Here is a 27,724-nt window from a genome sequence, read left to right on the forward strand (position 1 = left end):
ATTACAATCACAGAAATGAATCATTACATTGCAATTATGGCGAAAACGCGTCGGAATCGCTTAGCCAACAACAAGACCTTCAGGATAACATCTCCGCCAATGAACCCGACACTCGAATCACTATTTCCTCGTAATTTGAGGGTCAACAAACCGTCCGGGAAACCTTAACGGAGGTTTAAATGTCCACCACTTGTTTCCGTGGGGTTTAAAAATGGCGGACTGACGGAGGCAAAGTTGAGCAGTGGCTGCGTTGGCTGACTGTGACGACTGACGAGGCGTCGCCAGAAAAATCACTTTTTCAGTCGTCTTCGGACGTTTCATTCATCTCTCTCAGATACGACCATTCAATGGTATCATTGTTACGACTACTTAGAGTCTTAGATTCTTCCAGGCTGTAAATCTTTATATTTATAGACGTAATCTTGCTAGTTGGCGAACATTTTAATTAAGGCACCTATCGAAAATCGAGTGAATTTGCAGTATTCTATATATGAACTCGAGAGAACGGGTTGCGAGGCAGGAAGAGAAGACGGGGATAAGGAAATAAGCAATCAGATGTTAGGTGAGCCATTGTTTAACTACTTCCTGAACTTGGCCTTCCTATCCGTGGTATCATCCTGTCGATCGTAATGACAGTTAAATGCGTTGCAGATTTAGCAAAGACACATTCGTGATGGATCTCAACCTAGGATGACGTATAAGGAGAGAGTCAGCCAAAGTCAAAGCTTGCGGTCGAATGCCTAGTTATACCATATAAGCATAAGAGAGGTAAAGCCGTGGGGGGTTCATTCCCGAGGGATATTGTTGATTTTGATTGGAAAGTAGACCTTTAAATATAAAGTGGTAGATGCATGTCAACCACCTGTATCTTGTTATTATTCCATTTAAACTCGCCAAGTCTTTAAAGCTCAACTGACGTAGAAAATAGAAGTGAAATGAACCATATGGCGAGACCTTGACGCAGCTCAGGTGACTCATAGATTTGGGGAAGTGGGCGACGCGTTAGACATTTTATCAGTTTTATTTTCTTTAATCTTCACATTATCAGTGAGTCATTTTATGTGAAGTTCTGATAGAATCGCAGTCTCATTGAACATTAAGTGATCTTCTGACGACGGAACTTTAACCGATATTCCTCTCACGACCTATGTCGCATAAGTAAAAGTAGGCAGCTACACTTTCCGTTTACTTCCTTTCAAATGACTCATAGAAGCTTACGACCTCATCCGTTCAGCCCTATTCCATTTTCTTTGGATCGTCTGATAAATTATGAACTCATAGAAAATGAGATATTACTTGCATGGAGGTTCTTAGGGTTAACTTCTTCAATCACACGGTTAAACTTGGGGTTTTCAAGAAAAAAAAAGTTTGACTTAAACTTGGGGTTTTAGAAAATGTTTGACTGTTAAACTTGGGGTTTTAAAAAGCGTTTGACTGTTAAACTTGGGGTTTTAAAAAGCGTTTGACTGTTAAACTTGGGGTTTTTAAAAGAGTTTGGTTATTAAACTTGGGGTTTTAAAGAGTTTTACTTTTTAAACTTGGGTTTTTTTTTTTTAAATGACGGTTAAACTTTGGATTTTCAAGGGAAAAAAAGTTTGTTAAACTCGGCATATTGGAGGAAAACATTAATTTTGTCAGTGATCTTTATTTTCAGGTTTTATTCTTTAATTATTTTGCTTTTTACAAGTTTTCCTACGGTGCCCCTTTTACTCAAAAGTGAAAATTGTTTATGATTCAACATTTGAACGTAAATCTATGATAGTCACGAGCATTAGTGTCAAACCCATTTTAATTACAAATATTATAGGTAGTAGGTTGGGCAAGGCACCAGCCACCCGTTGAGATAATACCGTTAGAGAGTTATTGGGTCTTTTGCCTTGCCAGACAGTACTACATTGGATCTCTCTCTCTCTCTCTGGTTACGGCTCTTTTCATCTTTGCCAACACATACACAGAATACCCTGGCTTATTCTTTACACATTCTCCTCTTTCCTCATACACTTGACAACACTGAAATTACCTAACAACTCTTCTTCAACCAAAGGGTTAACTACTGCACTGTAATTTTGTGTGTGTGTATATATATATATATATATATATATATATATATATATATATATATATATATATATATATATATATATATATATATATATATATATATATCTCCATCAGCCGTTGCTAGTCTATTATAGGACAAAGTCCTTAGCCATATCCTTCCACTCGTGTCTGTTTATGGTCTTTCTATGCCAGACTATACCAGAAAATGTTCTTAGCTCGTCTGTTTATGGTCTTTTTCTTCCTTCACCCACTTCTTTCGCAATACCTAGGGACCCAGTCTGTTATTCTTAATGTCCATCTATTATCTGTCATTCTCATATGCCTTGCCCATGTCTATTTCTTTTTCTTACATGTTTTCAGAATATTTGCTACTTTAGTTTGGTCTCATATACTTGTTACTTTTTTCTGTCTCTTGTGTTAATTCCATCATTATTCTTTCCATAGTTCTATGAGTTGTAACTAGCTTATGTTTCAAGTCTTTTGTAAGGCTCCAAGTTTCTGATCTGTAAGTTATTACTGCTGGGACCATCTGATTGAATATTTTTCTTTTTAGAGAAAGTGCCATTCTACATTTCATAATCTCATTTTGTTTACCAAAATGTGGACGTGGATGTCATGAGAATCAGGTAATAAAAGTTTCTGGCAGACAACAACGTCTATTTGTGTTCGATCTACCGGAATCCAGACATGAATTCGACTGGCTTCTTACTATTATAGCTAAAATACAAGAAGATAGAAAGGCTTCTTTTGTTTTAATTGGTGATTTCAATGCCCACCATGGGGAGTGGTTAAATTCTGTTTCTCCTACTGATTGCCATGTCTTAAGTCGTGGCCACCGAGATTACAAGGCCTCTTCACTGGGACATTTAAATTCTTGGTATGTGGCAGTTGTAGGCTGGATTAAAAATTGGCCCATTAGGTAACCAGTGTACCAAAAACTTTTGAGATGAGAGGTCACGCCGATGGTACACGACTTTTTCAATTTAAAACTATAGAAAATAGATACAAATAGTGGTGAATATTAAGTGACTATTTGAGAATATACTGAAAAACTTTTATTGAATTTGAAAAAAGAGATTTAACAGAAAAAAAGTTATAGAAAACCTGTGAACAATAAGCGTTGTTTTGTGTTGGTGTTTATCCGCTGCTTTCCACATGGAATACAATGCTGTTTGAGTTGGTGTACCTAAATTTAAGGAAAATTATATAAATGGACCAAAAGTTGATATTTTGATGTTTCCTGGAAATGAAGAAGGAAAAAATAAATGGCTTAAGAACATCAAAAGTGAAGATTTTAGACCTACCGCAAATCATTTGATAAGTAAGTAGGTTCTCTCTCTCTCTCTCTCTCTCTCTCTCTGGTCACGGAGCTGATCTAGTGTAGAGTAAATACAGTAGTTTATTAATGATTTTATTTATATTCTATTTGTGCATTGAAGAGGTGAATAGCTAGCTTTTAAAATGAGCTCCTCCCATGTAGATGTAAGTATTTTATGTAAATTACGCAAGACTTTCATCGTGAATTTTATTGTATTCTTTATTTGAGTTAGTATATGTAAATTTACGTTATTTTTTAAGAATTAACTTTTTTATTTCACGTATTTTGTTACGAAGTCTTACGTAATCTGTTTGAGAGTGTTATTTGATCATACAAGATATGAACAAGGATGGGTATTGACTGAGCTTTTTGAAGACAGGTCTCACTTGAGGTATTGCATCATGTTTGAGAGAGGATTCTCAGTAATATGTGCTTTGGAAATATCGTGAAGACCTAGTGTAAGATGTTATCTTTTTTTATTGCGTGCACAAAGGGTGGGTGGAGCTAGCTGACTGAGAGAGCCGTCTGGCGTGGTGTGAGTAGCGTTCGGGAGAGCAATACTTGATAACTCTGACACTCCTTTTGCTCGGCCCACCATACATCCCAGATCGTTGGGAAGTTTCTGGAAGCAGTTAGGCTTCTTATATAATAAGGTGACACCAAGTGATAGCGAGAGATTACCAGCCTTAAGCATGTTATCTCCTCACCTCTGTCACTCTCGCACGCAACCCAGTGTATTGTTTTTGAAAGTGTTCAGAATGCACAGTGTGTCCTCTCCTAAGTGACCCTGTGCCACAAACCAAATCGTGTGTCGGAAAGATACGTAAGATGAACTGGTGATTTTGAATTTATTGTATTACTGTGAGTGTTGGCATTGTGTAAAATTTTGTAAACGGCCCTGTAGCTAGGTTAGATTTTGTATCGTGATCTGGTTATCTATTTTCATTAAGTATCAAACTTGAATATTGAATTATTTAAATTTAATTTCAAGCTTTTGTATAATTTACATTGCATTATTTCTTTTGTTTTAGTCTAAAGTTTATTCTGATTTAATAGTTCAAGTCAGGTTCATATATAATTTTCAGATCGTATCAATTATGTCTTAATCTAAGTTTTGTTCAGACTTAATAATTCAAGTGATTTATTTTGTCATTATGTAAATTCTTTTCAAAGTGTCGTAATTTATATAGAATATAGTTATTTTTGTAAAGAGTGTATTATTCCAATCACCATCGTTAAGAATCAGATTCCGCTCGTATCCTGTTAAGAACCACGGTAAGTTTTAAATGATATTTAAGAATAATTACCCAGTTTGGTTTTTGGAGTACTCAAGAGACTTTTGGATATTCAGTGTTTTATGTATTGCTCTCTGGGAGTTATTTAACTGTCTCAGAATTAGTGTATTAATATTTTGAAGGGTAACAGTTTTAATGTAAACGCAAACAAGTGAGTTTGGAATTCGAGAGGTTGAGTAACTTGCCAGTCGTAATATATATAATATTATATGTTTGGTTTCCAGTCACCAGCCATAGTATAATATATTTTTGGGGCCCAGACCTCGAAGCCATAATCGTATAATATATTTTAGTGCCCAGTGGCGTGTTGATCTTTCACACCTCCATTGGCTATAATGTTGTGTCAGCTTTTCGTAGTAAAGGCTACAAAAGTGCATAGCAAGTATGGGAGGTTTGCCCTGAAGTAAGACCTGTCTTCAAAAAGCTCAGTCAATACCCACCTATCATAGATAATGCAGACCTCAACATCCTTGAGAAATTTGTCATTATCATGTATGACAAGCATAGTACTACAGACAACGTTGATGAAGCAAGACTGGACTTGCTTACTCGGAAGCAAAGGTCTTATGATGCCCTTCCACCGACAAGCACATCCCTCGTTCAGCATGTGAAACGGTCTGCCTTCCAAGTTTTCGGCAATTGGGGCCAGGAAAGTGTGCAGAATACACATTGAAAGCCATGCTAACGGGGGCTGGCAAAAAGATGGTGAAGGCTGGCAAGTTCTCTGGACAAACTTTCCACCCAATGCTCAGACATTTAAACAGTTGACAAAATGTGGCTTGAAAGACTGAATGCCGAGGACAATGCAAATACCATTGCTTCAGCCTTATGTGTACATAGATGTGTAACTGCAAGTGTGAGGACTAAAGGAAGAACCAATCGAAGCAGTACGTCAACCGTAAGTCGTTTCCAGGCTCAAATAACATAAAAGTCATTCAGTTTTTATTACATTATTCATTAAACAAAGAATCGAAGTTAGCATTACTGTAAATAATGGCATATTGTAATCCTCAATGTATCATCATAATATTCTGTAATTTTGATTATATAAATGCGTAATTGCATTTCTCACACTCAAAAACGGATATTTAGATGTATAAACCATCAAAATAGGAATATTCAATCAAAATACAGTTCAAACACCGTTTAATCAGCTTCGAATGACGGCCATATTGTATTTTCGAGTGGATAACGTACTCTTCCAAGAGAGTAGATTATGCAGCACTTGTGTGCCAAATATGATGCTTGTATCACCAAGTGAAAGATTGTTTTAGCAATTTACTCCACTAACTGTGATACTAGACTTTCCCAATACCATGCACTGTTCTCTCCAGGTTCGTCGGAACAACCTTCCAACTAGTGACCCAGAAAGACTGTTTTCCTGTCAGTCGTAGATGACATATTTCAAGATTTGAAACTAAGATTTTCTATTCATGCAATACAAGCGTTACGATCAGGAATTTTAATTCCTGCTTTCATACCTGACCTATTTTCGAAGGAAGAGGAATGGTTAAACAAAACTAAGTTTTGGAAACCAATTCTTCCATGTGCTATTCAGCATCACCTGATAGGTAATTTCAAACCTTCGTCGCCTGAAAACTCGACGCGTAGCAAAATGGAAGAGGAGAGATTACGTGGTTTAGCTCTCATGAGCTTAGACAGAGACAATTGTGGTTAAACGAAGTTGAAGTAATCCTAAATAGAATTTCAATGGAAAAAACAAGGCGTCTTAGGTTGGTTTTTTACTCTCTCTCTCTCTCTCTCTCTCTCTCTCTCTCTCTCTCTCTCTCTCTCTCTCTCTCTCTCTCTCTCTCTCTCTCTCTCTCCATGGGTGTGAATATTTGTCAGGATCAGGAAAAATATTAGCTTGTTCACTGTGATGTACTCCTATCTGTAGTAACTAAAAAAACTGGATTAACTTAGATAGTAAATCAAGGAAGTTAAATATTTAGGTAGTAGGTTGGCCAGGGCACCAGCCACCCGTTGAGATCCTACCGCTAGAGAGTTATGAGATTCTTTGACTGGCCAGACTTGGGCTAGAGTTCTCTTTCTTGAAGGTACACTTGGGCACAATATTCCATCTTATTTCTCTCCCTCATGTTTTGTTAAAGTTTTTTTATACTTTATATAGGAAATATTTATTTTAATGTTTTTACTGTTCTTGAAATATTTTATTTTTTCCTTGATACCTTTCCTCACTGGGCTATTTTCCCTGTTGAACCCCCTGGGCTTATATCATCCTGCTTCACCATCTAGGGTTGTAGTTGAGCAAGTTGTAATAATAATAATAATAATAATAATAATAATAATAATAATAATAATAATAATAAATAACTACATTGGTTGTAGATCTTGATAAATTGAATCAACTGACAGAAGCCACCGTTTATTTCATGTACAGCCGAGCACTCTGGACAGCTGTCATCCTTCCTTCCTTCCTTGGTGACAGACTTGAGAAGTGAAAGCGAAGTGTAATGAAATATCTTTGATGTTAAGGGAAATAGCAAAAAGCTGCATTATTATTATTATTATTATTATGTAAGCACTTCGTTCTAACAGATGAAACACTTAATCTTGGTTCTTGAACATGTCAAAATTTTACATAGGTGCCTCAAAATGCCTCCAAAACTAATCGAAAAATTTCATGGGGGAGCCATCACCCCTCCCTGACCCCCTGTTATATGGGCTTTCTGCACCCCCTCTTACGAAATTCCTGGCTAAGCCCCTACTTTCAATGCGTACTAAATAGTGTTTTTTTTTCTTTTTCTAAAATTGTTAGTTTGCGTTGAATGGTCTCCCAAACACCTTCAACGGCCAATATGTCCAAATAATAATTCCATTTCAAATAGTTAATGCTTTTATCTTAATTTCATAGATTTGTCCAAATGCCTGTATACATTTTGGTTCATATAAACACAGTAATGCAATGCTCTATAATTCGTATATTTACCTTTAACAAATACCCTCATAGAAAAAATTGTGTGTAATCATGCACGTATGCCTTCCCATGGACCCATTATCTTGTATGTCATTTAGATACGTATTCCACCTAAGTGATCTCTTAGCTGAAGTGGTAGACGGGCAAGATAGATATTAGATAAGCATATTAAAGCCACGTTTCAAACCAATGTTATCAAAGTACTGTATTGTTTAGTCTCCAAGGATCAAGTGCTGATATCAGCTGGCATAAGTTGCCAGTTTATATGATCAATGACAGGTATTCTTCCCAGGGTTGCCAGTTTGGCCTTTTTTTAGTCCAAAAAAACCTAAATTTTGGCCTTTTTTTAAATTGGTTGACCTTTAGTAATATCATGAAAAAAGACGGGTCTTAAATACTATATATTTGGCCTTTTTCCACTATTGGCTTGGCCTTTTAAAGCCGCGTTTAATTAAAATTGGCCTTTTCTCATTTACAAATCATGGCAACCCTGATTCTTCCTCATGAAAATTTAGACGTGGATTATACAGGGTTGCCAGGTTGGCCTTTTTAGGCCAAAAAAATCTCAAATCTGGCCTTTTTGAAATTGGTTGGCCTTTAGTAATAACATGAAAAAGGTGGGCCTTAAATACAATATTTTTTGCCTCTTTTCTAGTAATGGGTTGGCCTTTTAAAGCTGTGGTTGATTATAAATTGGTCTTTTCTCATTTAGAAAACCTGGCAACACTGGGTGAAGTTGGAGATGGAACTTGTGGAAACGACGTCTGCACTTTCGCGTTTTCACTCTTGATAAGAACATCTCTTTGAGTTCTCTTTATCTTTTCTATCGAGATAGGATACAACAGAGACACTTCATCATCATGGCAGCTCAGGTAACATATATTTTGGAATGTCTTGGCAGTTAATCCTTTGTTTATCAACTAATGACTTCTGATCGAGTCTAGTTCCCAGAGATTTTTCTCCAAAATGTTTCGAATTGATAGTTAATTACGGACAATATTTTACTCTTGTAATATTTCTTGGGTAGTATGTAGTTTGTTGGGATAGGTGATATCTTTCTTATTAGTTGTCAAATGATGGTGGTTTTTCCTTTTATGGGGAAAATGTTCTTTACTATGATCCGATATACTGTACCATAATTTAGAGTACCCATCGTTTTATTTATTTATTTATTTTTATTTATTTTTCTATATTTTTTATTTTTTATTTTTTTATTTTTTTTTTTGTGCGGAGAGAGACCTACGTAGGGGGTCCGAAGGCTTGCCCCTGGCTAGGGGTTGTGACCTGGGACTTACTAGGTTAGGTTAGGTTAGGTGGGTTTGTAGTGTTAGTATGATAGCGACAGTTTGGGGGGTCGCAAGGGGGCGTTAGTCCCCTCGCTAGGTCATTAGGAAGGTAAGGACATGACTTGGTGGTGCGCCCTATTCGGGTGGTTGTGGGTTACTTCTTTTTGATACCAAGCGTGTCCTAACAAACTACAAAGGCTCCTATTTCTCTATTTAATAACTTTCATAATAATATATATCAGTAACCAATATATTCGGTATTATTGTAGTGTATTACAGGGCAATGTTACTTTATAACCTCATTTATTATGGCTCGTTTTCAGCTGTTATTTATACTAGTGTGGTGATTTTTGTCTTTTTCATGTTATGTATAACTTTAACTATTTATATATTACCAAAGGAATATGCTTGTCTGGGTTAGATATTTATCATTACAATTTTTGCTAATTATTAATCGAGCCTTCGTAGTTGGTTGGAACATATCGGGTGTAAAATTTCAAAGGTATGGCTGAAAAACTTATCCATATTCTTAATTACAACCATATTCTTACTTACAACCATATTCTTACTTACAACCATATTCTTACTTACAACCTTATTCTTACTTACAACCTTATTCTTACTTACAACCTTATCCTTATTTACAACCATATCCTTACTTGCAAGGGAGGGCGGAGTCTGCCCTGCAACCCTCCTCAGACAGTTACATCTTTTCTTAAACTAAAACTTGTCTCAACCCTGTTTATTTTCCAAATGGCTTCACTCCTGGCAAGGTAATACTAAATCATAATTCGTAAATCGTAAAACTATCGTCGCAGTATTGTATTTTAGACCAAGATGAACAACACTTCCCCAAAAAAAGAAAATGGTATTGAAAAAGTACTGTAATAAGAGAATGTTCCGTCACTAATACAAACCCGGGGTGTATGTATGATAGCGGCCACCTGTATGTATTATTATGTCTAACTTAGAATAAGTCTGTGTAAGGTTGGTCGTAGGAGGGCGTTAGATTTTTATCATTACAATTTTTGGTAAAAACTGAGCTTTCGTAGTTGGTTGGAACATATCGGGTGTAAAATTTCAAAGGTATGGCTGAAAAACTTAATCCTATTCCTACTTACAACCATATTCTTACTTCCAACCATATTTTAAAACCATTTTCTTACTTACAACCATATTCTTACAACCATATCCTTATTTACAACTATATCCTTACTTGCAAGGTAGGTTAGGGGGGAAAGTTTAGCTTAGTTGATGTCCATTTTTAATGAATGTGTGAGGAACTGGCCACTGATATACAAAGGCTCCACAAACCCTTTCACTCTTTAGTAAGGCATATAGTTTTGCCGAAGCTGGAAGACTAGCCATAAGACTTGATAGAGAGGTATAACTTCCCCATGGATGGTTAGCAGGGTAGTACCAGCTACCCTGCTCACACACACACACCTGTGTTCTCTTGTTACTTTTGCTCTTGGCTCGGATAAGTTAGGATGTTACGTTCTTTCCCCCTATTATTAACTGGCCCTATGACTTTTTTCATTCTGAGGTCGTTCTGCATGTGGAGTCTTTCTGCTTGTAAAGCTTCATTCTCCCAAAGGTGGAGATTAGTAGGTAGCAAAGAGGAGTTCTAAGGTATCCTTTTACTTGGGGTTTTTCTTTAAGGCGAAGAAACCTTGACTTTCTTTGCCATCAGCAATCATTCCATTTTGACCCTGCTTGCTTGTTCTCCTCCTCTGGGGGATGGTCAAGTAAGAGTAATGGCCGCTCTAAAAGGCAAAGCACCAATAGAGCGTTTGACCCCTAGACAACCCGCAGGTGCCGACATCGTCGTTTTCCCCTGGAAGCGGTGGTGTCTACCACCGGGAGAATCTATCCCATTACTGGTTGGGGCAACTCTGCCTTCCTTGGGGCTCCGGGTCTATCCTCTAAAGAATGGTTAATCACCGTCTTCTTTGAGAATGCCACTTGCGGCCGACCAAGAGACCTTGGTCTTACTTTTTAGCATGATGACGATGGCTCACTCCCTTATTCTGAGTTAGCTCAGTAGGTGGAGGGAGTACTAAGTCCGAAACATATTCTTGCTCTACTCGAGGCACACCTTATCCGCACATAGGTTGTCTTCTCCTGATTGGTTTCCTCCACCCAGGACAATGAGAAAGGTTTTGGATTTGTCTATGCCCTTCTCAAGCCCCTCAGAATGCAGTTCATTGGAATGAGACAAGGTAACGCATAAGCTGGGTGCAGCAGTGATACCTTGCTGGCGAGTTAGACATACTCGGCGACCTTCGACCTTCACTCGTTCGATCAGTTTGACTCGTCCAGCCGACATCTCACCCATCCAGTTCGACTCGTCCCTCCAGCATGACTGGCCCAATTCCTGTTATGGGATCGCACAGGATTGTTCATCATCGCACAGGATTGCTCATCAAACTCCCGTGGGAGTTCTGATGAGTGATTTAGCTTTGATGACAACGCATGAGCAGAGGATTCCAGGAGCACTTGCCAATGATCCCAATACAAAATTAGTCTCGTTAGCTGCCGCAGGACTGCTTGCAGTCGCCAGCCTCCATCGATGAGTCTCGTAGGCCATAACTCTTAAGGCTGGAGGTTCGCCTCTATGTGCTGGACAACTTCCCCTTCCGAGGGAAAGTTAACCTCTACCAAGTGTTGAACAACTTTCTCTTCCGAGAGTGAGTTACCCTGAAGAGTGAGTTACCCTTCACCAGTCACAATCTAGCAACCTTCCTGTTTGCGTGAAGAATTGCCGACAGCGGCAACAAGAGTTGGTCGCCTTTCCCACCTGCAGGAGAAACTGCCTTCCCTCCGTACCTTGAGGGTACAAATAGATTCTCATTAGTTGACACTTCCATCGATGAGGTCAGACCCTTCGGGATTGGTACCTCATAAGTGGTAACCTTTTTGAAGGGAGAAACCTCTTGTAGGCTATATCACTTTTGGGTTATTACCTTCATTGTTCTTTGAAGCATACAATGGAGAAGCATCTTTTCTTTGACGAGAACGACAAGCCTATGCTCTAGCGTGCTTAACCCAGTGAGGTTAGGGGACGAGGAGTGCAGAGTGCTACCATCTACGCCCTTCCCTACTTTGCCGATGAGATCCTTGCACCCTCGCTGGGAATTCAATGCATACATGAAAAGTTGAGGGAGTTAATCACTCGACAACAGCCACGTGGTATACCTCCTGTACACCACAACATACAGTTAAGGGATTTTAGTATAGAACTCACTCATATCTATGCACCTAACCCAACACTCGCCATCCTACATACTTAATACTTCACTTGCCCGCTCGGTACTTGTTGTATAGGGTACAGGTACAGTGAGAACAGCACAAATGACTCTATGCAATGCATCTTATTATGACTGCTTCTCACCTTGAGTAAACTGTAACTCTGCGACCTTCGGTTCGCTATACTATACTGCTATACAAAAGAGTTATCAGGCACAGTCATTCAAGTTACTTGCAAAGGAGGATGCACAAGCTTCCACATCGGTCCAATTGTTCTAGTCAGCGCTCATGAATGTTCAACATGCTCTAACACTTGCCTAACTCTTACTACTATTTCTACTAGTGAAGTACAGTACCATATCTGGGACAGGGCTATCCTTTCACCTGCCCACCGGTGGAGGGACGCCTGCAACGCCGTTGGCAGAGGTGGCTGAAGCATGAGCCGATCCTTGAACAGTCCCGGTGATTTGTTCAGTGTATTGCGTCCTGTTCATTCAATCTCTCCCTCCACTGACTTGGGATCTAGTTTCATTGAGCTCTTACGCGAAGGGATCCGCAAAGGAGCCCTCTTAATGAGAGAATGCCTTGATGGAGTCATCGAGCTTCAGCACGGCAAGAGGGCTCTCAAACTTGGGGGGAAATCACTCCCCCAGTTCGAATGTAAATTTCTCCCTCCTCTTTTTCTTCCTCTTAATATTGCTTCGACCTTCTCCTAATTTTATAAACTTTCTTTCCTGTTGCTGCTCCAACTTTGAGAAAAATTTCCCTTATCATATATGTGTATATCCATATGTTTATGTATATACATATATTTATATATATAAGGGCCATGGCTACCCTGCCGCCCCTTTATAACTACTGTAAACGCCCAGTACTATTACAGAACGAGGGTTTTTATGTGTAGGAACAAACCTATCTTTGGTCAGATATGTTAACATATATACTGTCAAAACTGTTCAGAGAGATTTTGCCTTGGTGACAGTTGAAGATGGGCAGACTTGAGTAGGAAGGCCTAGGAAAAGGGAATAAAGGAGAGGAAACTCTTGATCCTGATGCATGTCCCAGAAATCTGAATGTAAAGGATAAGTTGGAGGAGTTAAAGTTTTAATGATTAAGACCGGTAACGTAATGTTTGTGAACTTAAGTTTAAGTTTAATGTACACATTTTTTTGTAATCTAGTCGCGGGTCTATAGATAATCAAAAAATATAGCTCATGGTCAGTTGAATGGTTCTCTATAGAAAAGGTCTCATCTCTTCTCTAGTACTTGATTCATTAGATCATACCAGAAATTTTATCTACATTTACTTTTTTAGACAGTAAGCTAATGTATTAGCCTTGTAAGTGGTTTGAATATATGAAATCTTAGAACTTTATTTTTTAATGGACTTTTTATTTTCAAAGTAATGAAATAACTGTTTATGAAAGGGTAAGTTAAAGTTGTACTTATCCAAGGTGTTTTTCAGGTTCATGAATTTACCATGGAAATGACTTGTGAAGGCTGCTCTGGAGCTGCTAGTCGTGTTTTGGGAAAATTAGGAGGTGCGTCAAGATTTCAGTTTCATTTTTATTCTGAATTATAATTTTTGTGTGGATGAATATAGAGTAATAGTGCAGCACTTTATTATCCAATTGTCTCGCCAAGAGCTTTGTTCCTACGCGTATACAAACCTTGTGTACTTTTTAATAGGAGGTGGCTTCAGCTCAAGCTTGATTGGTGGTTGATTCGTTAATAAGGTAGTTGGTTCATCACATGTGGAACGATGCAGAAGCCCCTCTCATCTGTCTGTCGCTGACCAGCAACTTTTCACTGGCTGCAACCAGTGTGTGTCGCTGCATTCTTTCACTGTTTTTTGCGAGTAATTTGTGAGCACTCGCGCTTGTGAAAGCAGAAATGCATTACAAGTTGATATGTGGTGATGGTGTAGTATTGGTGAATTGTTTGTACTTTTAACTTTTGTGATGGGCATACAGTACGCATCTTTATTGCTCATACAATTAGAGCGACCATGAAACCCCTTGGAGTATAATTGGGTTCACCCAGGGTAGTACAGTATCTTATCTCTGGGAAGGAGTTACCCATTTAAGATTCTTTTGCTGCTGTTGGGGTATACCTGGCAATGCTAGTGTGCCCCTGGTTGGTGATCCCTGCATAGTACAACATATTGTGATGCCACTGTTGCAAGGAAACCCAGTTGTTTCCTTGTGATAAAACCCCCAGCATATTTATGTTGCTGTGGAGGAAACTAGTAGCTTCCTCGTCCAAAGTAGTGCAGCTATTATTGTTCTGATTGTGGAAGTGGCAGCGGCAGCAAGAAAGTCTCTCTTCCTCCTGTACTAGCTCCTCCTTACCCCTCTTCCTCCTGTACTAGCTCCTCCTTGCCCCTCTTCCTCCTGTACTAGCTCCTCCTTGCCCCTATTCTCTTCATCAAACTTCTTTGAGAAGAAAACTATAACAGAAAGGAATAGTCATGTAGGAAGGCCTATCACTAAAAGTTAGTTAGGCCCTGCAAAGATTACTCTTTTTTTGAAGAATTGATGGCTAACACCTACTAATTGGTACCTTTGTGGTTAGGCAAGCAAAGCATGAGCTGATGTAGGCCAGGGAAGGGTGGGATATATGCACAAACTTTCCTGTTCCTGTCGTGACAAAGGATTGTTCCTTACCCTATGTACCTTTTGTGTTGGTTAGTGAAAGGTTTAAAATTTAAGGTTGCTAATGAATGGCAGAGGCAAGGGACAGTGACAATGCCCTAGGTATATGACGATGCTTTAGGGACTAATCATATATACATATGATTAGCAGCTAAGTCCCCTCTCCACCCAAACTAGGACTAGGAAGGGCCAGGCAGTGGCTGCTGATGACTCTGCAGGTAGACCTATAGGTTTTCCCTAACCACCCATTTTAAGCTTACAAGGATGGCGAGGCTTCAGACATTATAAGAAACTTAGCGAGCTTGAGCAGGTCTCAAACCCTAGTTCATGGGATCGCTATGCAGGAACATTTCCAATAGGCTATCACAACCCTAGTGTGACAGCCACTAATGTTTCATTACTTTCAAAGTTTGGAACTAGCTTATGGATTAGTAGGAGTAACTGCTAGCACTGTTTTTACATGTCGCAAATCACCAGCACTATTATAGGCAAGGATAGTTTTAATTGCTACTCATATCGTTGTGGAGCTTTCTCGCTGATCTGTTCTTTCAAGTTTGATAGGGTGTAGGTGAATCTCTGTGACGGTTAACTGGTTTCACCTGTTACCAGTGAGCTGTCCTTCCTCGGGTTGAACAACAACACTGTAGGCTTATTAGTGTAAGCATACAATGTTATCAACTATCCTCCTCCTGTGAAAGGAAAACTATCCTCCTGTAAAAGAAAAAGAAAAAATCTATATGATAGTTGTTGCACCGGTAGCATGTAAGTGGTCCTTTTAACAGATTTGGTCCAAGGGAAAGGGGATGATTCTTGTTCTTTCCAGTATCTGGTGTACCATCTCTGCCCTTTCCATTGTTACCACAGAGTTGCATGAGGAAAAAGATGACACAGTCTAATGGGCTTCCAAACATGTGATTGGTCCTTATTCCTCATGCATGAAATGCCTGGCTGCTCTCATTAGTCTTCTAAACTCAAAACAGCACTCTCTGTGCTTCCATGTGCGTGATTGGTCCACTCTCTTCCGAGCACTCGGCTGCATTACTTGTGCTTATGAGCACTCGGCCACGCTCCTTGTACTTCCAAGCACCAAAGCACAATCAAAACCCCTCCTCTAGGGAACATAGTACCGCTCCTTATCTCTGTTGACTGGATGTGGAACGACTGTTCACAGCCTAATCTATTTACTGGCATACATTTCTAGATCAGATTTTAGATTTAGGCCTTTGTATAATGGGAAAAGGAACAATTCTTTGAGCGAGTTATTGAACACTTTTCTCTCGTGAAGGGAACAAGGCTCGGAAGTCTCTGATCTTGAAAGACCTTGCCTCTATACAGTGGAACCTCTACGTACGATCTTAATTCATTCCGGGAACTGCTTCGTATGTTAAAACGATCATATGTTGGGGCAAATATTCCCATAAGAATACACTGTAATTTGTATAATTCGTTCCACAGCCCAAAAACTTATGATAACTCCTTCATAAATTACTACACATAACTATAATACAATTGCGTTATATAAAGATGTAAAAAAGAATAATTGTAAAGAAATAATAAATAAAAAAAGGAGTTTTTATTGTCACTTAACCTTAGCGACAGGCCAACGCAGTACAAGCTAGACCAGTGGTTCCCAAACTGGGGGTCGTGCCCCACTAGGGGGGCGTGAGGACGATACAAGGGGGGCGTGAAGTCATCTGCTCGAAATTACTCTTTTAATAGAATAATAAAATCATTAAAAGAACAAATATCTGTCATTACATACATGCATCCATCTCACTAAATTTGACCAAAAATTGTGCCTTAGTCTCATAAGTATTTCCAAATATTATATGCCATGTTTTCAAATTATCTATTCTTAAAATTGCAACTCAATTTTGCCAATTAACTAATGTTCAAACTTTTTTTCGCTCACTTTGAACCAAATGTTTCGTTTTTAGTTACTGGAATGTACTATTATTTGTTTGAGTGGCATTCATTAATAAAATGTAATACAAACAGAAATCTGTTTTCCTGTACAATGCTAGGAAATAAATGTAACAATCATTTCATATAAAAAAAAAAGAGGAGTGGGGGCATACGAGTCTACTGGAAGCAAAAAGGGGCGTCAGGTAAGATAGTTTGGGAACCACTGATCTAGACAGACCACCGACACAGTGAAATGCACTACCATCTAAATCGAAGGTCTGTTGTCGAGCTAGCGGGAAAGGCATGGACTTTTTATATTGGCCAGAAAGAAGAGAGTACAGTACAATACCAAGACCTGCAAATCTGACCATTCACCCAATCCAGGTCCTCAAAGCTTTCAAGAATCATGAGCCTCAAGTCTTGGACTGACAGTGAAGAAACTACTGTAGTGAGTTTTGTAGCATTACTAAATAGTTATTTAAATGATTAAACACCTGGAGAATGTTGGTGAAACGTGATAGGCTACAGATATGACTAGCTTGCTTAAGTTTAGTAAAATTCGAGTTTCACCCCGCATATGAAACATCAATCATATAATGAATTTTATAATTGAATTGAATTTGAAATTGAAAATTTATTTTTGAAAATTATTTTAAATTGAATTAGATTGAATAAATTTGCAGTTTTTGATGCATTGAAATTAATTCGGAATGATAAAAAGGAATTCACCCCAACCCTGGTAGTGATGACTGTATTTCTATTGAAATTTATTTAAATTGCTTCAAGAATACTTTCATACTATTGGATAACATATTTTAATACACCACTGTGAAATTTTATTACAAAGGTTATACAGTAAAGCTTTTCTTGAGCACAGGATAAAGAATTCTTCATATATTCGACTCCCAAAATCTTGAACATTTCAGATAAAGTTTCTGATGTAAACGTTGACTTGGCCACGAAGAAAATAACAGTTACAAGTGCAATGACAGCAGAGGAACTCACGGAAGTATTGAAGAAGACAGGAAAGGAAATCACACATTTGAGTTCTAAGAGTGTATAGAAGTAGGCATAATTTTGTTTGCTGTGAAACCCATTGTTAATGTTTGCTCACTTCCTAGTTTTGTAGCAGTTTTTATGCAAATGGCTTATATTAAATTACCAGGTATGAATTTGCAGGGCTGGTTTTGAAGGAATTTAAATTTTATCTTTGGTATGAATTTGCAGGGCTGGTTTTGAAGGAATTTAAAATTTCTCCTTGCATAATTTTGCTAATTGTTCACTTACATTTTTGTATCTAAAGAATTACTTATACATTGTGTAGTGTTTAATCAGCTCTTTATATACTGTATATAGCGATAGTGTTAAGGTTCACTATCAAAATGTCTTCACTCTCTACAGTATCTAATAACAGCTTTAGTAAGTACTCGACAGTAATTAAAAACTCCTGATCCATTAAAGTTCCTTCTATCTAGTTAATCAATTTCAATATCAAAATCTTTTAACAATACTTACATTCCATGACTGTTCATTTTGAGCTTTCTATCAAATTTAAATTCCACAAACTTTACCCTTTTCGTTTGAAACGTTTTCTACTATCTCTATAGGAAGATCTCTTTACCATAACAGCATCCATCCCATTCATCAATATAATTAAATGCGTGCATTTTGAAAGGAGGTAAATGTGATATTCCTGTTTTCTGCAGACCAATTTCTTGTATTGGTTTTCAATGGTGTTTTATGGTTAGTGTAAAAATAAATAATAAACATATTTTGCTAGAATAAGTACCTGTTGGGGTATGTGCACAAAACATACTTGACAATTAGCAGCTTTTCACACATACTTGTTGTGCAGTAGTAATTTCATATGCCCATAAGTTTTGTTCAAAACATTGTGGTTTCTTTTGAAAATATACTTGAATATTTATGTTGCTTATCTGTATACCCTAAAATTTTGCTAAGATATCTCTAGACATGAAGGTAGAATGTTGGTTTGTTTATTAAAATGGAAACAATTAAGCATAATTTCTGAAGTACTTTGTAGGTGTTATTGCTGGAAACAGGTCATAACATTGCACAGGTGTTATAGATAGAACTCGGTCAACCAGCAACTGGAACAAAGCAAAGTGCATTCAATTTTTTAAATGTCATGTGCACCGTACTGTTTGGTCAAATGGTTTTTGTTGGACAAACACTTAACATATCATAAGCAGTGAAATGAGAAACGTTACGGTAACACACGGTGGTACCAGGTGAAGTTTTCTACCATGGTTTCTACTTCGTTCATAAGGCAAAGACTGGCAGACAACGTTCGAAGCCGATGTCTGCAGGCAACACACGAGTATCTATGTTAGTGTTATGAATCTGTGCTCTAGAAAAAGGTGGTGGTTGTGGGCTTCCAGTGAGGTGCATCATAACCATGGTACACCATAAAATAAAAACGCAAAACCAAATAGATTGCATTATGAAGCCTGATTATTCTTGCCCTTTTTAAGGACAATTGAATGGTGCATGGAAGGACTGATTTGCAAAGACAGTGAAAAGAGAAGACATTCATCCATTTTAAAGGAACCTCAAATTGGTTATGAATCTGACTTTAGAAACTATATATAGATGGGCCTGAACACTTTTTATTTTTTATTGAAGAAAGTTAAATCCTCGATAACTGAGGAGGACGGATGTATGAGCGGGAGAATTTCTCCAGAAGTGCTTCTGGCGGCATATATGCCTGACTTACAACAATAGATTAACAGTGAAATTATGTTGTTATAAATGTGCAATGTATGGTCTACATTATTCAAAGAAAATATTAATGTTGGAGACTACTCATACTTTGCATTCTGTAGGTATTAACAGTGAAATTATGTTGTTATTAATGTGCAATGTATAGTCTACATTATTCAAAGAAAATATTAATGTTGGAGACTAGTCATACTTTGCATTCTGTAGGTAGTAGGTTGGCCAGGACACCAGCCACCTGTTGAGATACTACCGCTAGAGAGTTATCAGTTCCTTTGTCTGACCAGACAGTACTACATTGGATCCTTCTCTCTGGTTACGGTTCTTTACCTTTGCCTACACATACACCGAATAGTCAGGCCTATTCTTTACAGATTCTCCTCTGTCCTTATGCACCTGACAACACTTAGATTACCAAGCAAATCTACTTCACACAAGGAGTTAAACTACTGCACTGTAATTGTTCAGTGGCTACTTTCCTCTTGGTAAGGGTAGAAGAGACTCTTTAGCTATGGTGAGCAGCTCATCTAGGAGAAGGACACTCCGAATTCAAACCATTGTTCTCTAGTCTTGGGTAGTGCCATAGCCTCTGTATCATGGTCTTCCACTGTCTTGGGCTAGAATTCTCTTGCTTGAGGGTACACTTGGGCACACTATTCTGTCTAATTTCTCTTCCTCGTGTTTTGTTAGTTTTTATAGTTTATTTAGGAAATATTTATTTTAATGTTACTATTCTCAAAATATTTTATTTTTCCTTGTTTCCTTTCCTCACTGAGCTATTTTCCCTGTTGGGGCCCCTGGGCCTATAGCATCCTGCTTTTCCAACTAGGGTTGTAGCTTAGCAATTAATAGTAATATTAGTAATTCTGTGCTCTTAGCTAAATTGAAATTGTTCCAATACAGAGACTTACCTCAAAACACTTTCTTAGGAGTTACATGGAACCTCCTCTCAAACGACCAGAGTTTTGTGTAGTTTACCCTACTCCCGTTTTCTGTAATGGTATGCCTAGCGGAAGGACACGTGCCCTGAGGGCCAACCCGAGGAAGGCCACATATGAGCTTGGGTCGTGATCTCTAGTAAGTTCTCTGGTCGCGTCGTGATATCATCTCGACGCTCATCTTATCTCGGTGCGACCCTTGTGTCCCCGACTCGTGTACCGTGTGGTTACCGCATGGCCCATTGTGCTCTCCCACGTGCTTAGTGCTTTTACCTTGTGCTTTGTGCTTTGTGCTTTTTGCTTTTACAGTATATTCCTTTGTGCTTCCCCTTGTGCTTGTTAGTCTTGTGCTCGTCGTGCAGGGGCAGAAGTGCAGTGGGTACTCTTCGGTACCAAGAATAAGAAGTCTTCCTAGAGGTCGCCCAAGAAGGCTAGCACCTCTTCGCCCTTGACGTCTCCGGGAAGAACGTCAGTTAGGGTTTCCCTACCACCTTCCCCTACTCAGAGTAGGGGACGAGGTAAGTCCGTTGCGGGGAAGAAGCCAGTGGCTCTTCCCCAGGAGTCTGTGCTTCATGATAGTGGGGTAGCAGATTTGAAATTATGTCGGTAATAAAGATAGAATGTCCATGATTTGTTTCCTCTGTTCTCCTAGATCGAGAAAGAATTGCATATTATCCTGAGGATCAAACTCTTTAGGTGTATGAGACTTGGGTGGCCATAACTAAAACAAATTTTGTCATATATCATCAACACACACTAATTTGTGGGTGCAAACGTCTTCTGTACCAACCCCCAACTTTTTTATTTCTTTATTTTGCTAACATTCTTGTATGAACCCCAATAGAATTCAATTTTCTTTTTGACTTCTAAATCTGTAACAGATAGTCCACTTCTTTGAAGTTATGACTTTGTCCTATTAATTGCTGTTACACATTTACTTCTTTGTAAACATTTGCTTTGATGTTTCATAAGTATGGTACTGTACATAGCAACTGAGCCTTTCATCTATTCTAATATCTTTCCTTTTTAACAGGATTATAGCTAGTCATATTTATAGGGAAGGTGAAACCTAATTATCTAAAAGTTGAGGTTCATCTGATAGAAAAGTATAATTCCATCATGTCCCTCTGGTTAGTGTCTGAAGCTAGGACTCGACAAACACACACACTGTTCAACATACCCCTTGGTGCTCATTATTGACGCCATCTGCGCTTCTTTCTGCTTCCCAGTGTTTACTGGTAACATTTGGTGTTCAACAGACACTATTCGACTGTGTGGAAGCACTCGTAAAACTTTATAAGAGTATTCTTTGAGCACCCGATATATCCAATTGCAGCCTAGGAGAAGATACACTCCTGGCTGAATATGGCCAGAGCTGGTATGTCTGGGCAGCAGAGGGGCTTTATCCTATTAACATTCACTACATATGATCATTGGTAATGATAGGTTACCAGCTAGATGGCATATTTTACTGCCACATTCATTTTCTCCCACTTATTTTTGTCATTACATCTTGTAAACATACAGTATTAGTATATAAATTTTTAGTACTTCATAGCCTTCACCCCTAAATTTTATTTGTTTTTAAATGTATACAAACCATCGTCCTTTTCATAGGAGAATAACAGTGAAGCTGGATAATGGTAGTTAAATGTTAACGAGGTGTTAACAACTGGCTGGTAATTATTGGCCCAGTTAAGGGTGCAGCAGTCCCTGCTTGCTCACTGACAAACCAATTTAATTTCAGTTGTTGGTGAAAACGGACATTCTATCTACTCTTAGCTTATTGGTAGAAATGAAGTTCTAACATTTTCTCTTTTTCAGTGTGTTTGTCGAGGATGCCAACAGACACAAGTGTCTTTGTTTGCTGCAGTGGGCACTCTTGCAGTCAAGTGTAACCCTGTGACGAGTGTCGGGAGTGGTCACCCTCCCAGTGGGAGAAGTATGGCAGGAGGTTGAAGTACTGTAGTAGTCTCAAAAGGATTCTTCTCCCCCAGTCGTCTTTTGATATTCTTCCCTCTGACCCTTCTCTGTTGATCTCTTCAAGGGGTCAGTCGGAGAAGACGTGACCCTTTATCCTTCGGGCAAGTCCTGGGGCAAGGGAGTTCTTCTATTTTTCCCTGGAGAAACAAGAGGATCTCCTGTACCTTTAAAGAATGGCAATGCCTTACAGATGTTATTGCTCTCCTTGGGTTTGACTGGTTCCCAATTGGAGGAGCAATTTAAGCAGGACACAGCCCCAGCTTTGAAGCTTCTGCACTTTTGGAGTGAAGCATGCACGCCACCTCGATAAAAGACTTCTGAGAGCACCTCAACCACGTGCACCTCGCCCAGAGGCAAACCTCTTCCAGTCGCACCTCCTCCAGAAGAGAGACTTCAGAGTGTGCCTCTTCCAGGAGCGCCACAACCATGCGCACCCCATGCAGATGTGCATCGCCAGCACGTTCCTCACCCAGACACGGGCTTCACCCAGATGGTCCTTTCCTGAGAGAACTGCTCATAGTAGGTGCTCCTCACCTGAGTGGAGTCGTCAAGTGCACTTCTCCTTCCAGAAGTGCTACCTCCCATGATCAATCGGACGCAATTTTTCAGAGGCGTTCATCCCATAGAGGAACAGTGGAAAAGAAGGTTATCCCTATTGCGTCCTCTGCTCGGGCTCTGAAAGCATCAAGGGCTGTTCCTCTCAAGTCCAACCTGAGATTCATCGACCTTGAAATTGTCCCCATTAAGCTTTACAATATGAGGTATAATAGGAGAAAGCCTCAGATGAATTCTCCTTGAAGATACTAGAACCCACAGGGGTTCTCTATACCAAAGGGAAATTACCCTGGTTAGTAATTACTGGCTCTCTCCCCTGGAGATGAAATATTTGACTTACTCTCCCTCCCCTAAGAAAAAGAAAAGAAACGATCCTTTTCTGGAAGTGGCACAGGGAAAATAGAGACCTGGAGTAGACCTCGTTCTTAGTCCCCTTTTTTTCCTTGATGGCTACTTTCTAGCAGTGGGATAACAAGGATAGAAAATTAAAACCAAAGTGGATGTTGGATTTTCCTACTGACCCCAGTCTTAATGGAATAAAAGAAAATGGTTTGTATCTAAGAAAGCTTAATGGTTGTATATTATGAAACACTATTATTTGTTTGTAGCTCTCAAGTCCCTCCTTCCAAAAAAGTGCCTTAATCTGTTATTATTCCTTTCTAAGTATCGACAGCAGCCCCCTTCACCCAGAAGGGAAACTGAGGGTATCCATCAAGTACTGTACCTAAAACATTATGAATGTGGTTTATTGCCTGTTACCAGTGTGTAGTGGTCTGTGATGCTGCTCTGTATTCATATTATCTTGCCTTTTAACTAGAAGTATGCTACTGTGTTGTTATGAGTGTGTGTCATAGACATTAATAGTTCACAGGAGCTTTTGAAATTGCCTATCTGGTCTTGGGCCCCGGAAGTGAATTCAGTTGTTAGGAGGAGAGTGACTGTGTTTGAGTTTAGTCTGAATTGCTCCAGAAATACAGTATCAAAACCCTTTCCAAGAAGGAGAGATTTAGGCTTTACTGTTGTTGATGAAAAAAGTTTTTGATGACACAGAACATTATCACAGTGTAGGTTTACAATTGGAGATTTTCAGACATTGCTTTTATGGGCCCACAGTGACCTGCATGGCATCGTATGCGGCCATACTGTTCAGAATTTAGGACAGTTTAATTGACTTTGCAGCCTGATGGTGGACAGAATATTGAGGCAGACAGTGTTGCTTTGAGGGAAAATTATTGCAGTACAGTATTTTTCACAGTTATATGTTCTTCATTGATGGTTCATTAGATAGTAAGTGTTCAAGTATATTACTGGTCATTACAGATGTCATAAAACCATAGTGTTGCGGGGTTCTCCTTTAAGCTTAGTTCTGTAGTAATGTTTCTTTTGTTTTGGAGGCTGACTTATGTTGAGAATCCTAATATTTCTAAGTCTTTCAAATCCTCAGGTTCTGTAGTCATGGTCTTGTTAGGATTTTTTTTAAAGTTCCGTTTTGTAAATGTGTAGTGGTATATCTTGCATGTAACTTAGTATTTTTCTCTTGCTTGTACAAAATGCAGTAAGACTATTCTGAAGTGGCCATTCCTTTTGTTTATCTTATCTTGAGGCTGGAGTGTAAAGGGATGCTAATTTTGCCTTTAATTGATTATTTGAATTGTAAAAACAATGTTAATGTATTCCTAACAGTTTTTTTTTTTTTTGTTTCATTTACAAATAAATATTTTTTGTTTTTATGAAGACTGAAATTTATTCCAGTTCCTTACGCCATGATGTCCCTTTCTCAGCCACTATTTTTTTAATCTTTCTAATAAGTTATTTATCGTAATTTTTTCCTCCCACATTGTGTCCCATTATCAGAATTTAGGAAGGAGAAGTAAGATTCTAGCTGGGTCCCCTTGCCCAGTATAAATCAAGGGGTGGTGCCCAGTGCTCCGCTCTCTTGACCTGTTACCTAGATTTTTGGGTATTTCACCGTTGTATATTTTTTGTGTAGTGAACGTTGGGTTGTGGTTGGCATTCGGACACTAGGCAGTTTGGGTGCTACCTCTGGCCACAGTCCGCAAACCACTACATTGCAAGAGACTCCCAGCCTTCGGGAGAATCTAGCGGGGATGTAGCTGTCTTGTCTTTTTCTTCCCAGCCTTTTCTTCAGGGCACTGTAGCAGGGACATAGCTGTCTCGCCTTTTTCTTCCCAGCCTTCTTGTAGAGCAGAAGAGTGATGATACGATGACTATAACGACCTCTTTCGGAGCCGGTTAGGTACAGTCTCCGAGAGATATGAAGATTTAGACCTAGAATCTTACAAATCAGATAGGGATCTATCGAATCCAGCCGCTCCCAAGGCCCTAGATACGGAGGAGGAAGAGTCGAACTTAACGTTCCTACAAGTCCTCCCATGTATTTGGAAGGTCGGTGGCCTTTGGGGGTGCACCTTCCTCTCCCCTCAAAGGTAGAATACCTGCCTTTGCTGATAGCCTGGCAGCTTGAGACCTTGTTTAGAACTTCTGTTGTCTATTCTCGCTACGGAACCACTAGGCAAGGTAAGCTTGTAGGTTCCAGTAAAGAACTCCTTGAAGGTGGGAAAGTCCTCCCATCTATCCGGCAGTGCAAGTACTATCAAACACATAAGGCCCTTCCTTCTCCTTTTCCGCTGGAACCAGCAGTCGCTAAGTTGACACCATGTGTCTCGCCAGATCGATTAGGGACATCCTCTCTCCTTCTCGGTGGAAGAGGCTTCGACCATAGAAGCTAAGGCTATGGCAGTGCATCAGGCAGCTTCCTGGTTAGACCACTGGTCAAAGATGGTTGGCTTTTTATCTAACACTTTAGACCTTAAGGATACAACAAAAGGAGAGCTGTGAGGGATGTGGTCTTTATATGTGAAAGGGCCATTACATTTCTCACTTTATCAGGCTTCAAACCAGTGGGCTAACTGGGTCCTCGAGCGATGTGACGCTGTGGCCGCAAGTTTTCATAAGTTTATGTCGCCTAGAGGGTTTAGATCTTAGAAAGGCTTCTCACAAACGGCCGACCATGTTTTCTTCTGATGAGGTAAGAGCATAATCTGAGGTGTGAAGGAAAGATGGGCAAGACTGCTCCAGCTAGCAGTTTCATTCTGACAGCCACAGTCTTTCTATCTCTGGTCAGCCAAATGCTACACCAACTTCATCTCGGACCCACAAGCAGCCTTAGAAGGGGGACTTGCGTCCTCCTCCTTCCATCTTGAAACAGGTATCAGGTCAGATGTTTCAAAGCTGCCATAGACTGCTTAGAGTAAGAGGCAAAGTTGGAGGACAACGACCCTGCTAGGGTGGGGAGAAGCAATCTTCCCATGACACTAACTGGGAGGATGCCTGCTAGCCAGGTGGAGGAGTTGTTGGTATCCTGGAGCGGAAAAATGAACGGGTTGTTTTTCACTTGAGGTATCGCCTTCCTTTCATCAACTTAACCCCTCCACTAATTTCACCACCAGCACCAGTGTCACTGTATCGCCAAGGATTGGCAAAAGATCTCGCCCTGCAGGTGGAAGTCCCAGCCATACTGGAGATGGGACTTCATGATGACAATCGATCTCAAGGATACTCGTTTTCAGATCCTGGTGCATCCTTCATCCAGGAAATTCTGTCAGGAAGTAGTATTCGACAGTCTACCAATTCAAGGAGCTCTGCTTCAGATTCTTGATGGCTCCTCGGGTATTCATCAGTGTATTCACCCTAGTTTAACCATGGGCCCATGCCAACAGCATAATTCTTCTGCCTTATCTGGATGACTGGTTCATTCATGAAGACTCTGAGGAAATAATTCTCTTTTACCAAGACAGACTTCTTTTGCTTTGTTAGGATTTAGAGATCGTGGTGAATCTAAAGAAGTCTGCACTAGAGCTCATGCAAAGACTCGCCTACCTAAAATTGAACATCAACGTGGTCCTCGGGAGGGTATTACCGTCTCAAGACTTGTCTCCTTTAGGCATAGCTCTCTCCTTCCTGCAGCAGTCATACTGTCATCTCATCAGAAGCAGAGGCTTCTGTGGCACCTGGTTAAGTTAGAGCATCTGGTACAAATCAGATGTCTTCACCTTCGATCACAACAGTGAAATTTGAAAAGACAATGGTCTCAACATCTCGACTATATTCTCTCTCTAGTGTAAATTGGGGAAGAGGCCAAAAGATACCTGGAATAGTGGCTGCAAGATTCAAACCTGTTGAAAGGGGTACTGCTCCTGGTCTGACCTCGGAGTTCCTACTATTCACATATGTGTCCAGGGTAGGTTGGGGAGCGCACCTCCGTCAGCACATATCAGGTTGGTGGTCCGATCAAGATTGACGTAACCATATCAATGTTCTAGAGCTGAAGGCAGCATTCCTGGCACTTCAGCACTTAGGCCTTATCCTGTCCCGTCACTCGGTGGGGGTACCCTAACCAACCCACTACCCATAAATGCTCTCGGTTCTGTTTTTTTTTTTTAGTCATCCAACCAGGAAATCAGTTGTGTCCACAAACTGCTCTATATTTGCCGATATATTATAGAAGACTGTCTACCAAGATATAGTAAGCCACCTGATAATTGATAAAGAATTGTGTGTATAATTTCTACATCACCTACAGCTTATGTCAATAATCCGCATTCAATAATATAGTGGAAGTGAAATGGGAATTGGATTCACCCAAGCCTACATAGAAAATTGCTGATTTTTAGAGTGAGTCTGGACCTGTCACTGCTACAGTGAGTATCTGGGCGACTGTGACGTTGAAGTGCTTATCTCACCTATTCGTCGTTGGATATACAGGGAAGTGACTTTTATTTT

General features: G+C 39.5%; 2 protein-coding genes across 8 annotated transcripts in view; one reads left to right on the plus strand and one right to left on the minus strand.

The window, feature by feature from the left end:
• LOC137625919 (uncharacterized) overlaps positions 1–804 on the minus strand; it is a 77,996-nt gene extending 77,192 nt beyond the window's left edge. For 2 of the 5 annotated variants that reach the window (XR_011040941.1, XM_068356924.1), the window contains exon 1: positions 28–804. The gene's annotated coding sequence lies outside the window, so the exon portion shown is untranslated. The remainder of the gene's footprint in view (positions 1–27) is intronic. The other 3 variants (XR_011040946.1, XR_011040945.1, XR_011040942.1) reach the window with 3 other exon arrangements.
• The window catches only part of Atox1 (Antioxidant 1 copper chaperone), a 630,717-nt gene extending 612,084 nt beyond the window's left edge, over positions 1–18,633 (plus strand). For 2 of the 3 annotated variants that reach the window (XM_068356926.1, XM_068356927.1), the window contains exons 3-4: positions 13,613–13,688; positions 17,633–18,633. In XM_068356926.1, the coding sequence (XP_068213027.1) occupies positions 13,613–13,688; positions 17,633–17,769 (213 nt within the window). In that variant the 3' untranslated portion in view covers positions 17,770–18,633. Of the gene's footprint in view, positions 1–8,326; positions 8,485–13,612; positions 13,689–17,632 lie in introns of those variants that run through there. The other variant, XM_068356929.1, reaches the window with a different exon arrangement.
• The last annotated feature ends 9,091 nt before the right edge of the window (positions 18,634–27,724 follow it).

Source organism: Palaemon carinicauda, chromosome 33, assembly GCF_036898095.1.
Source record: "Palaemon carinicauda isolate YSFRI2023 chromosome 33, ASM3689809v2, whole genome shotgun sequence".
In the NCBI taxonomy this organism is placed as follows: domain Eukaryota; kingdom Metazoa; phylum Arthropoda; class Malacostraca; order Decapoda; family Palaemonidae; genus Palaemon; species Palaemon carinicauda.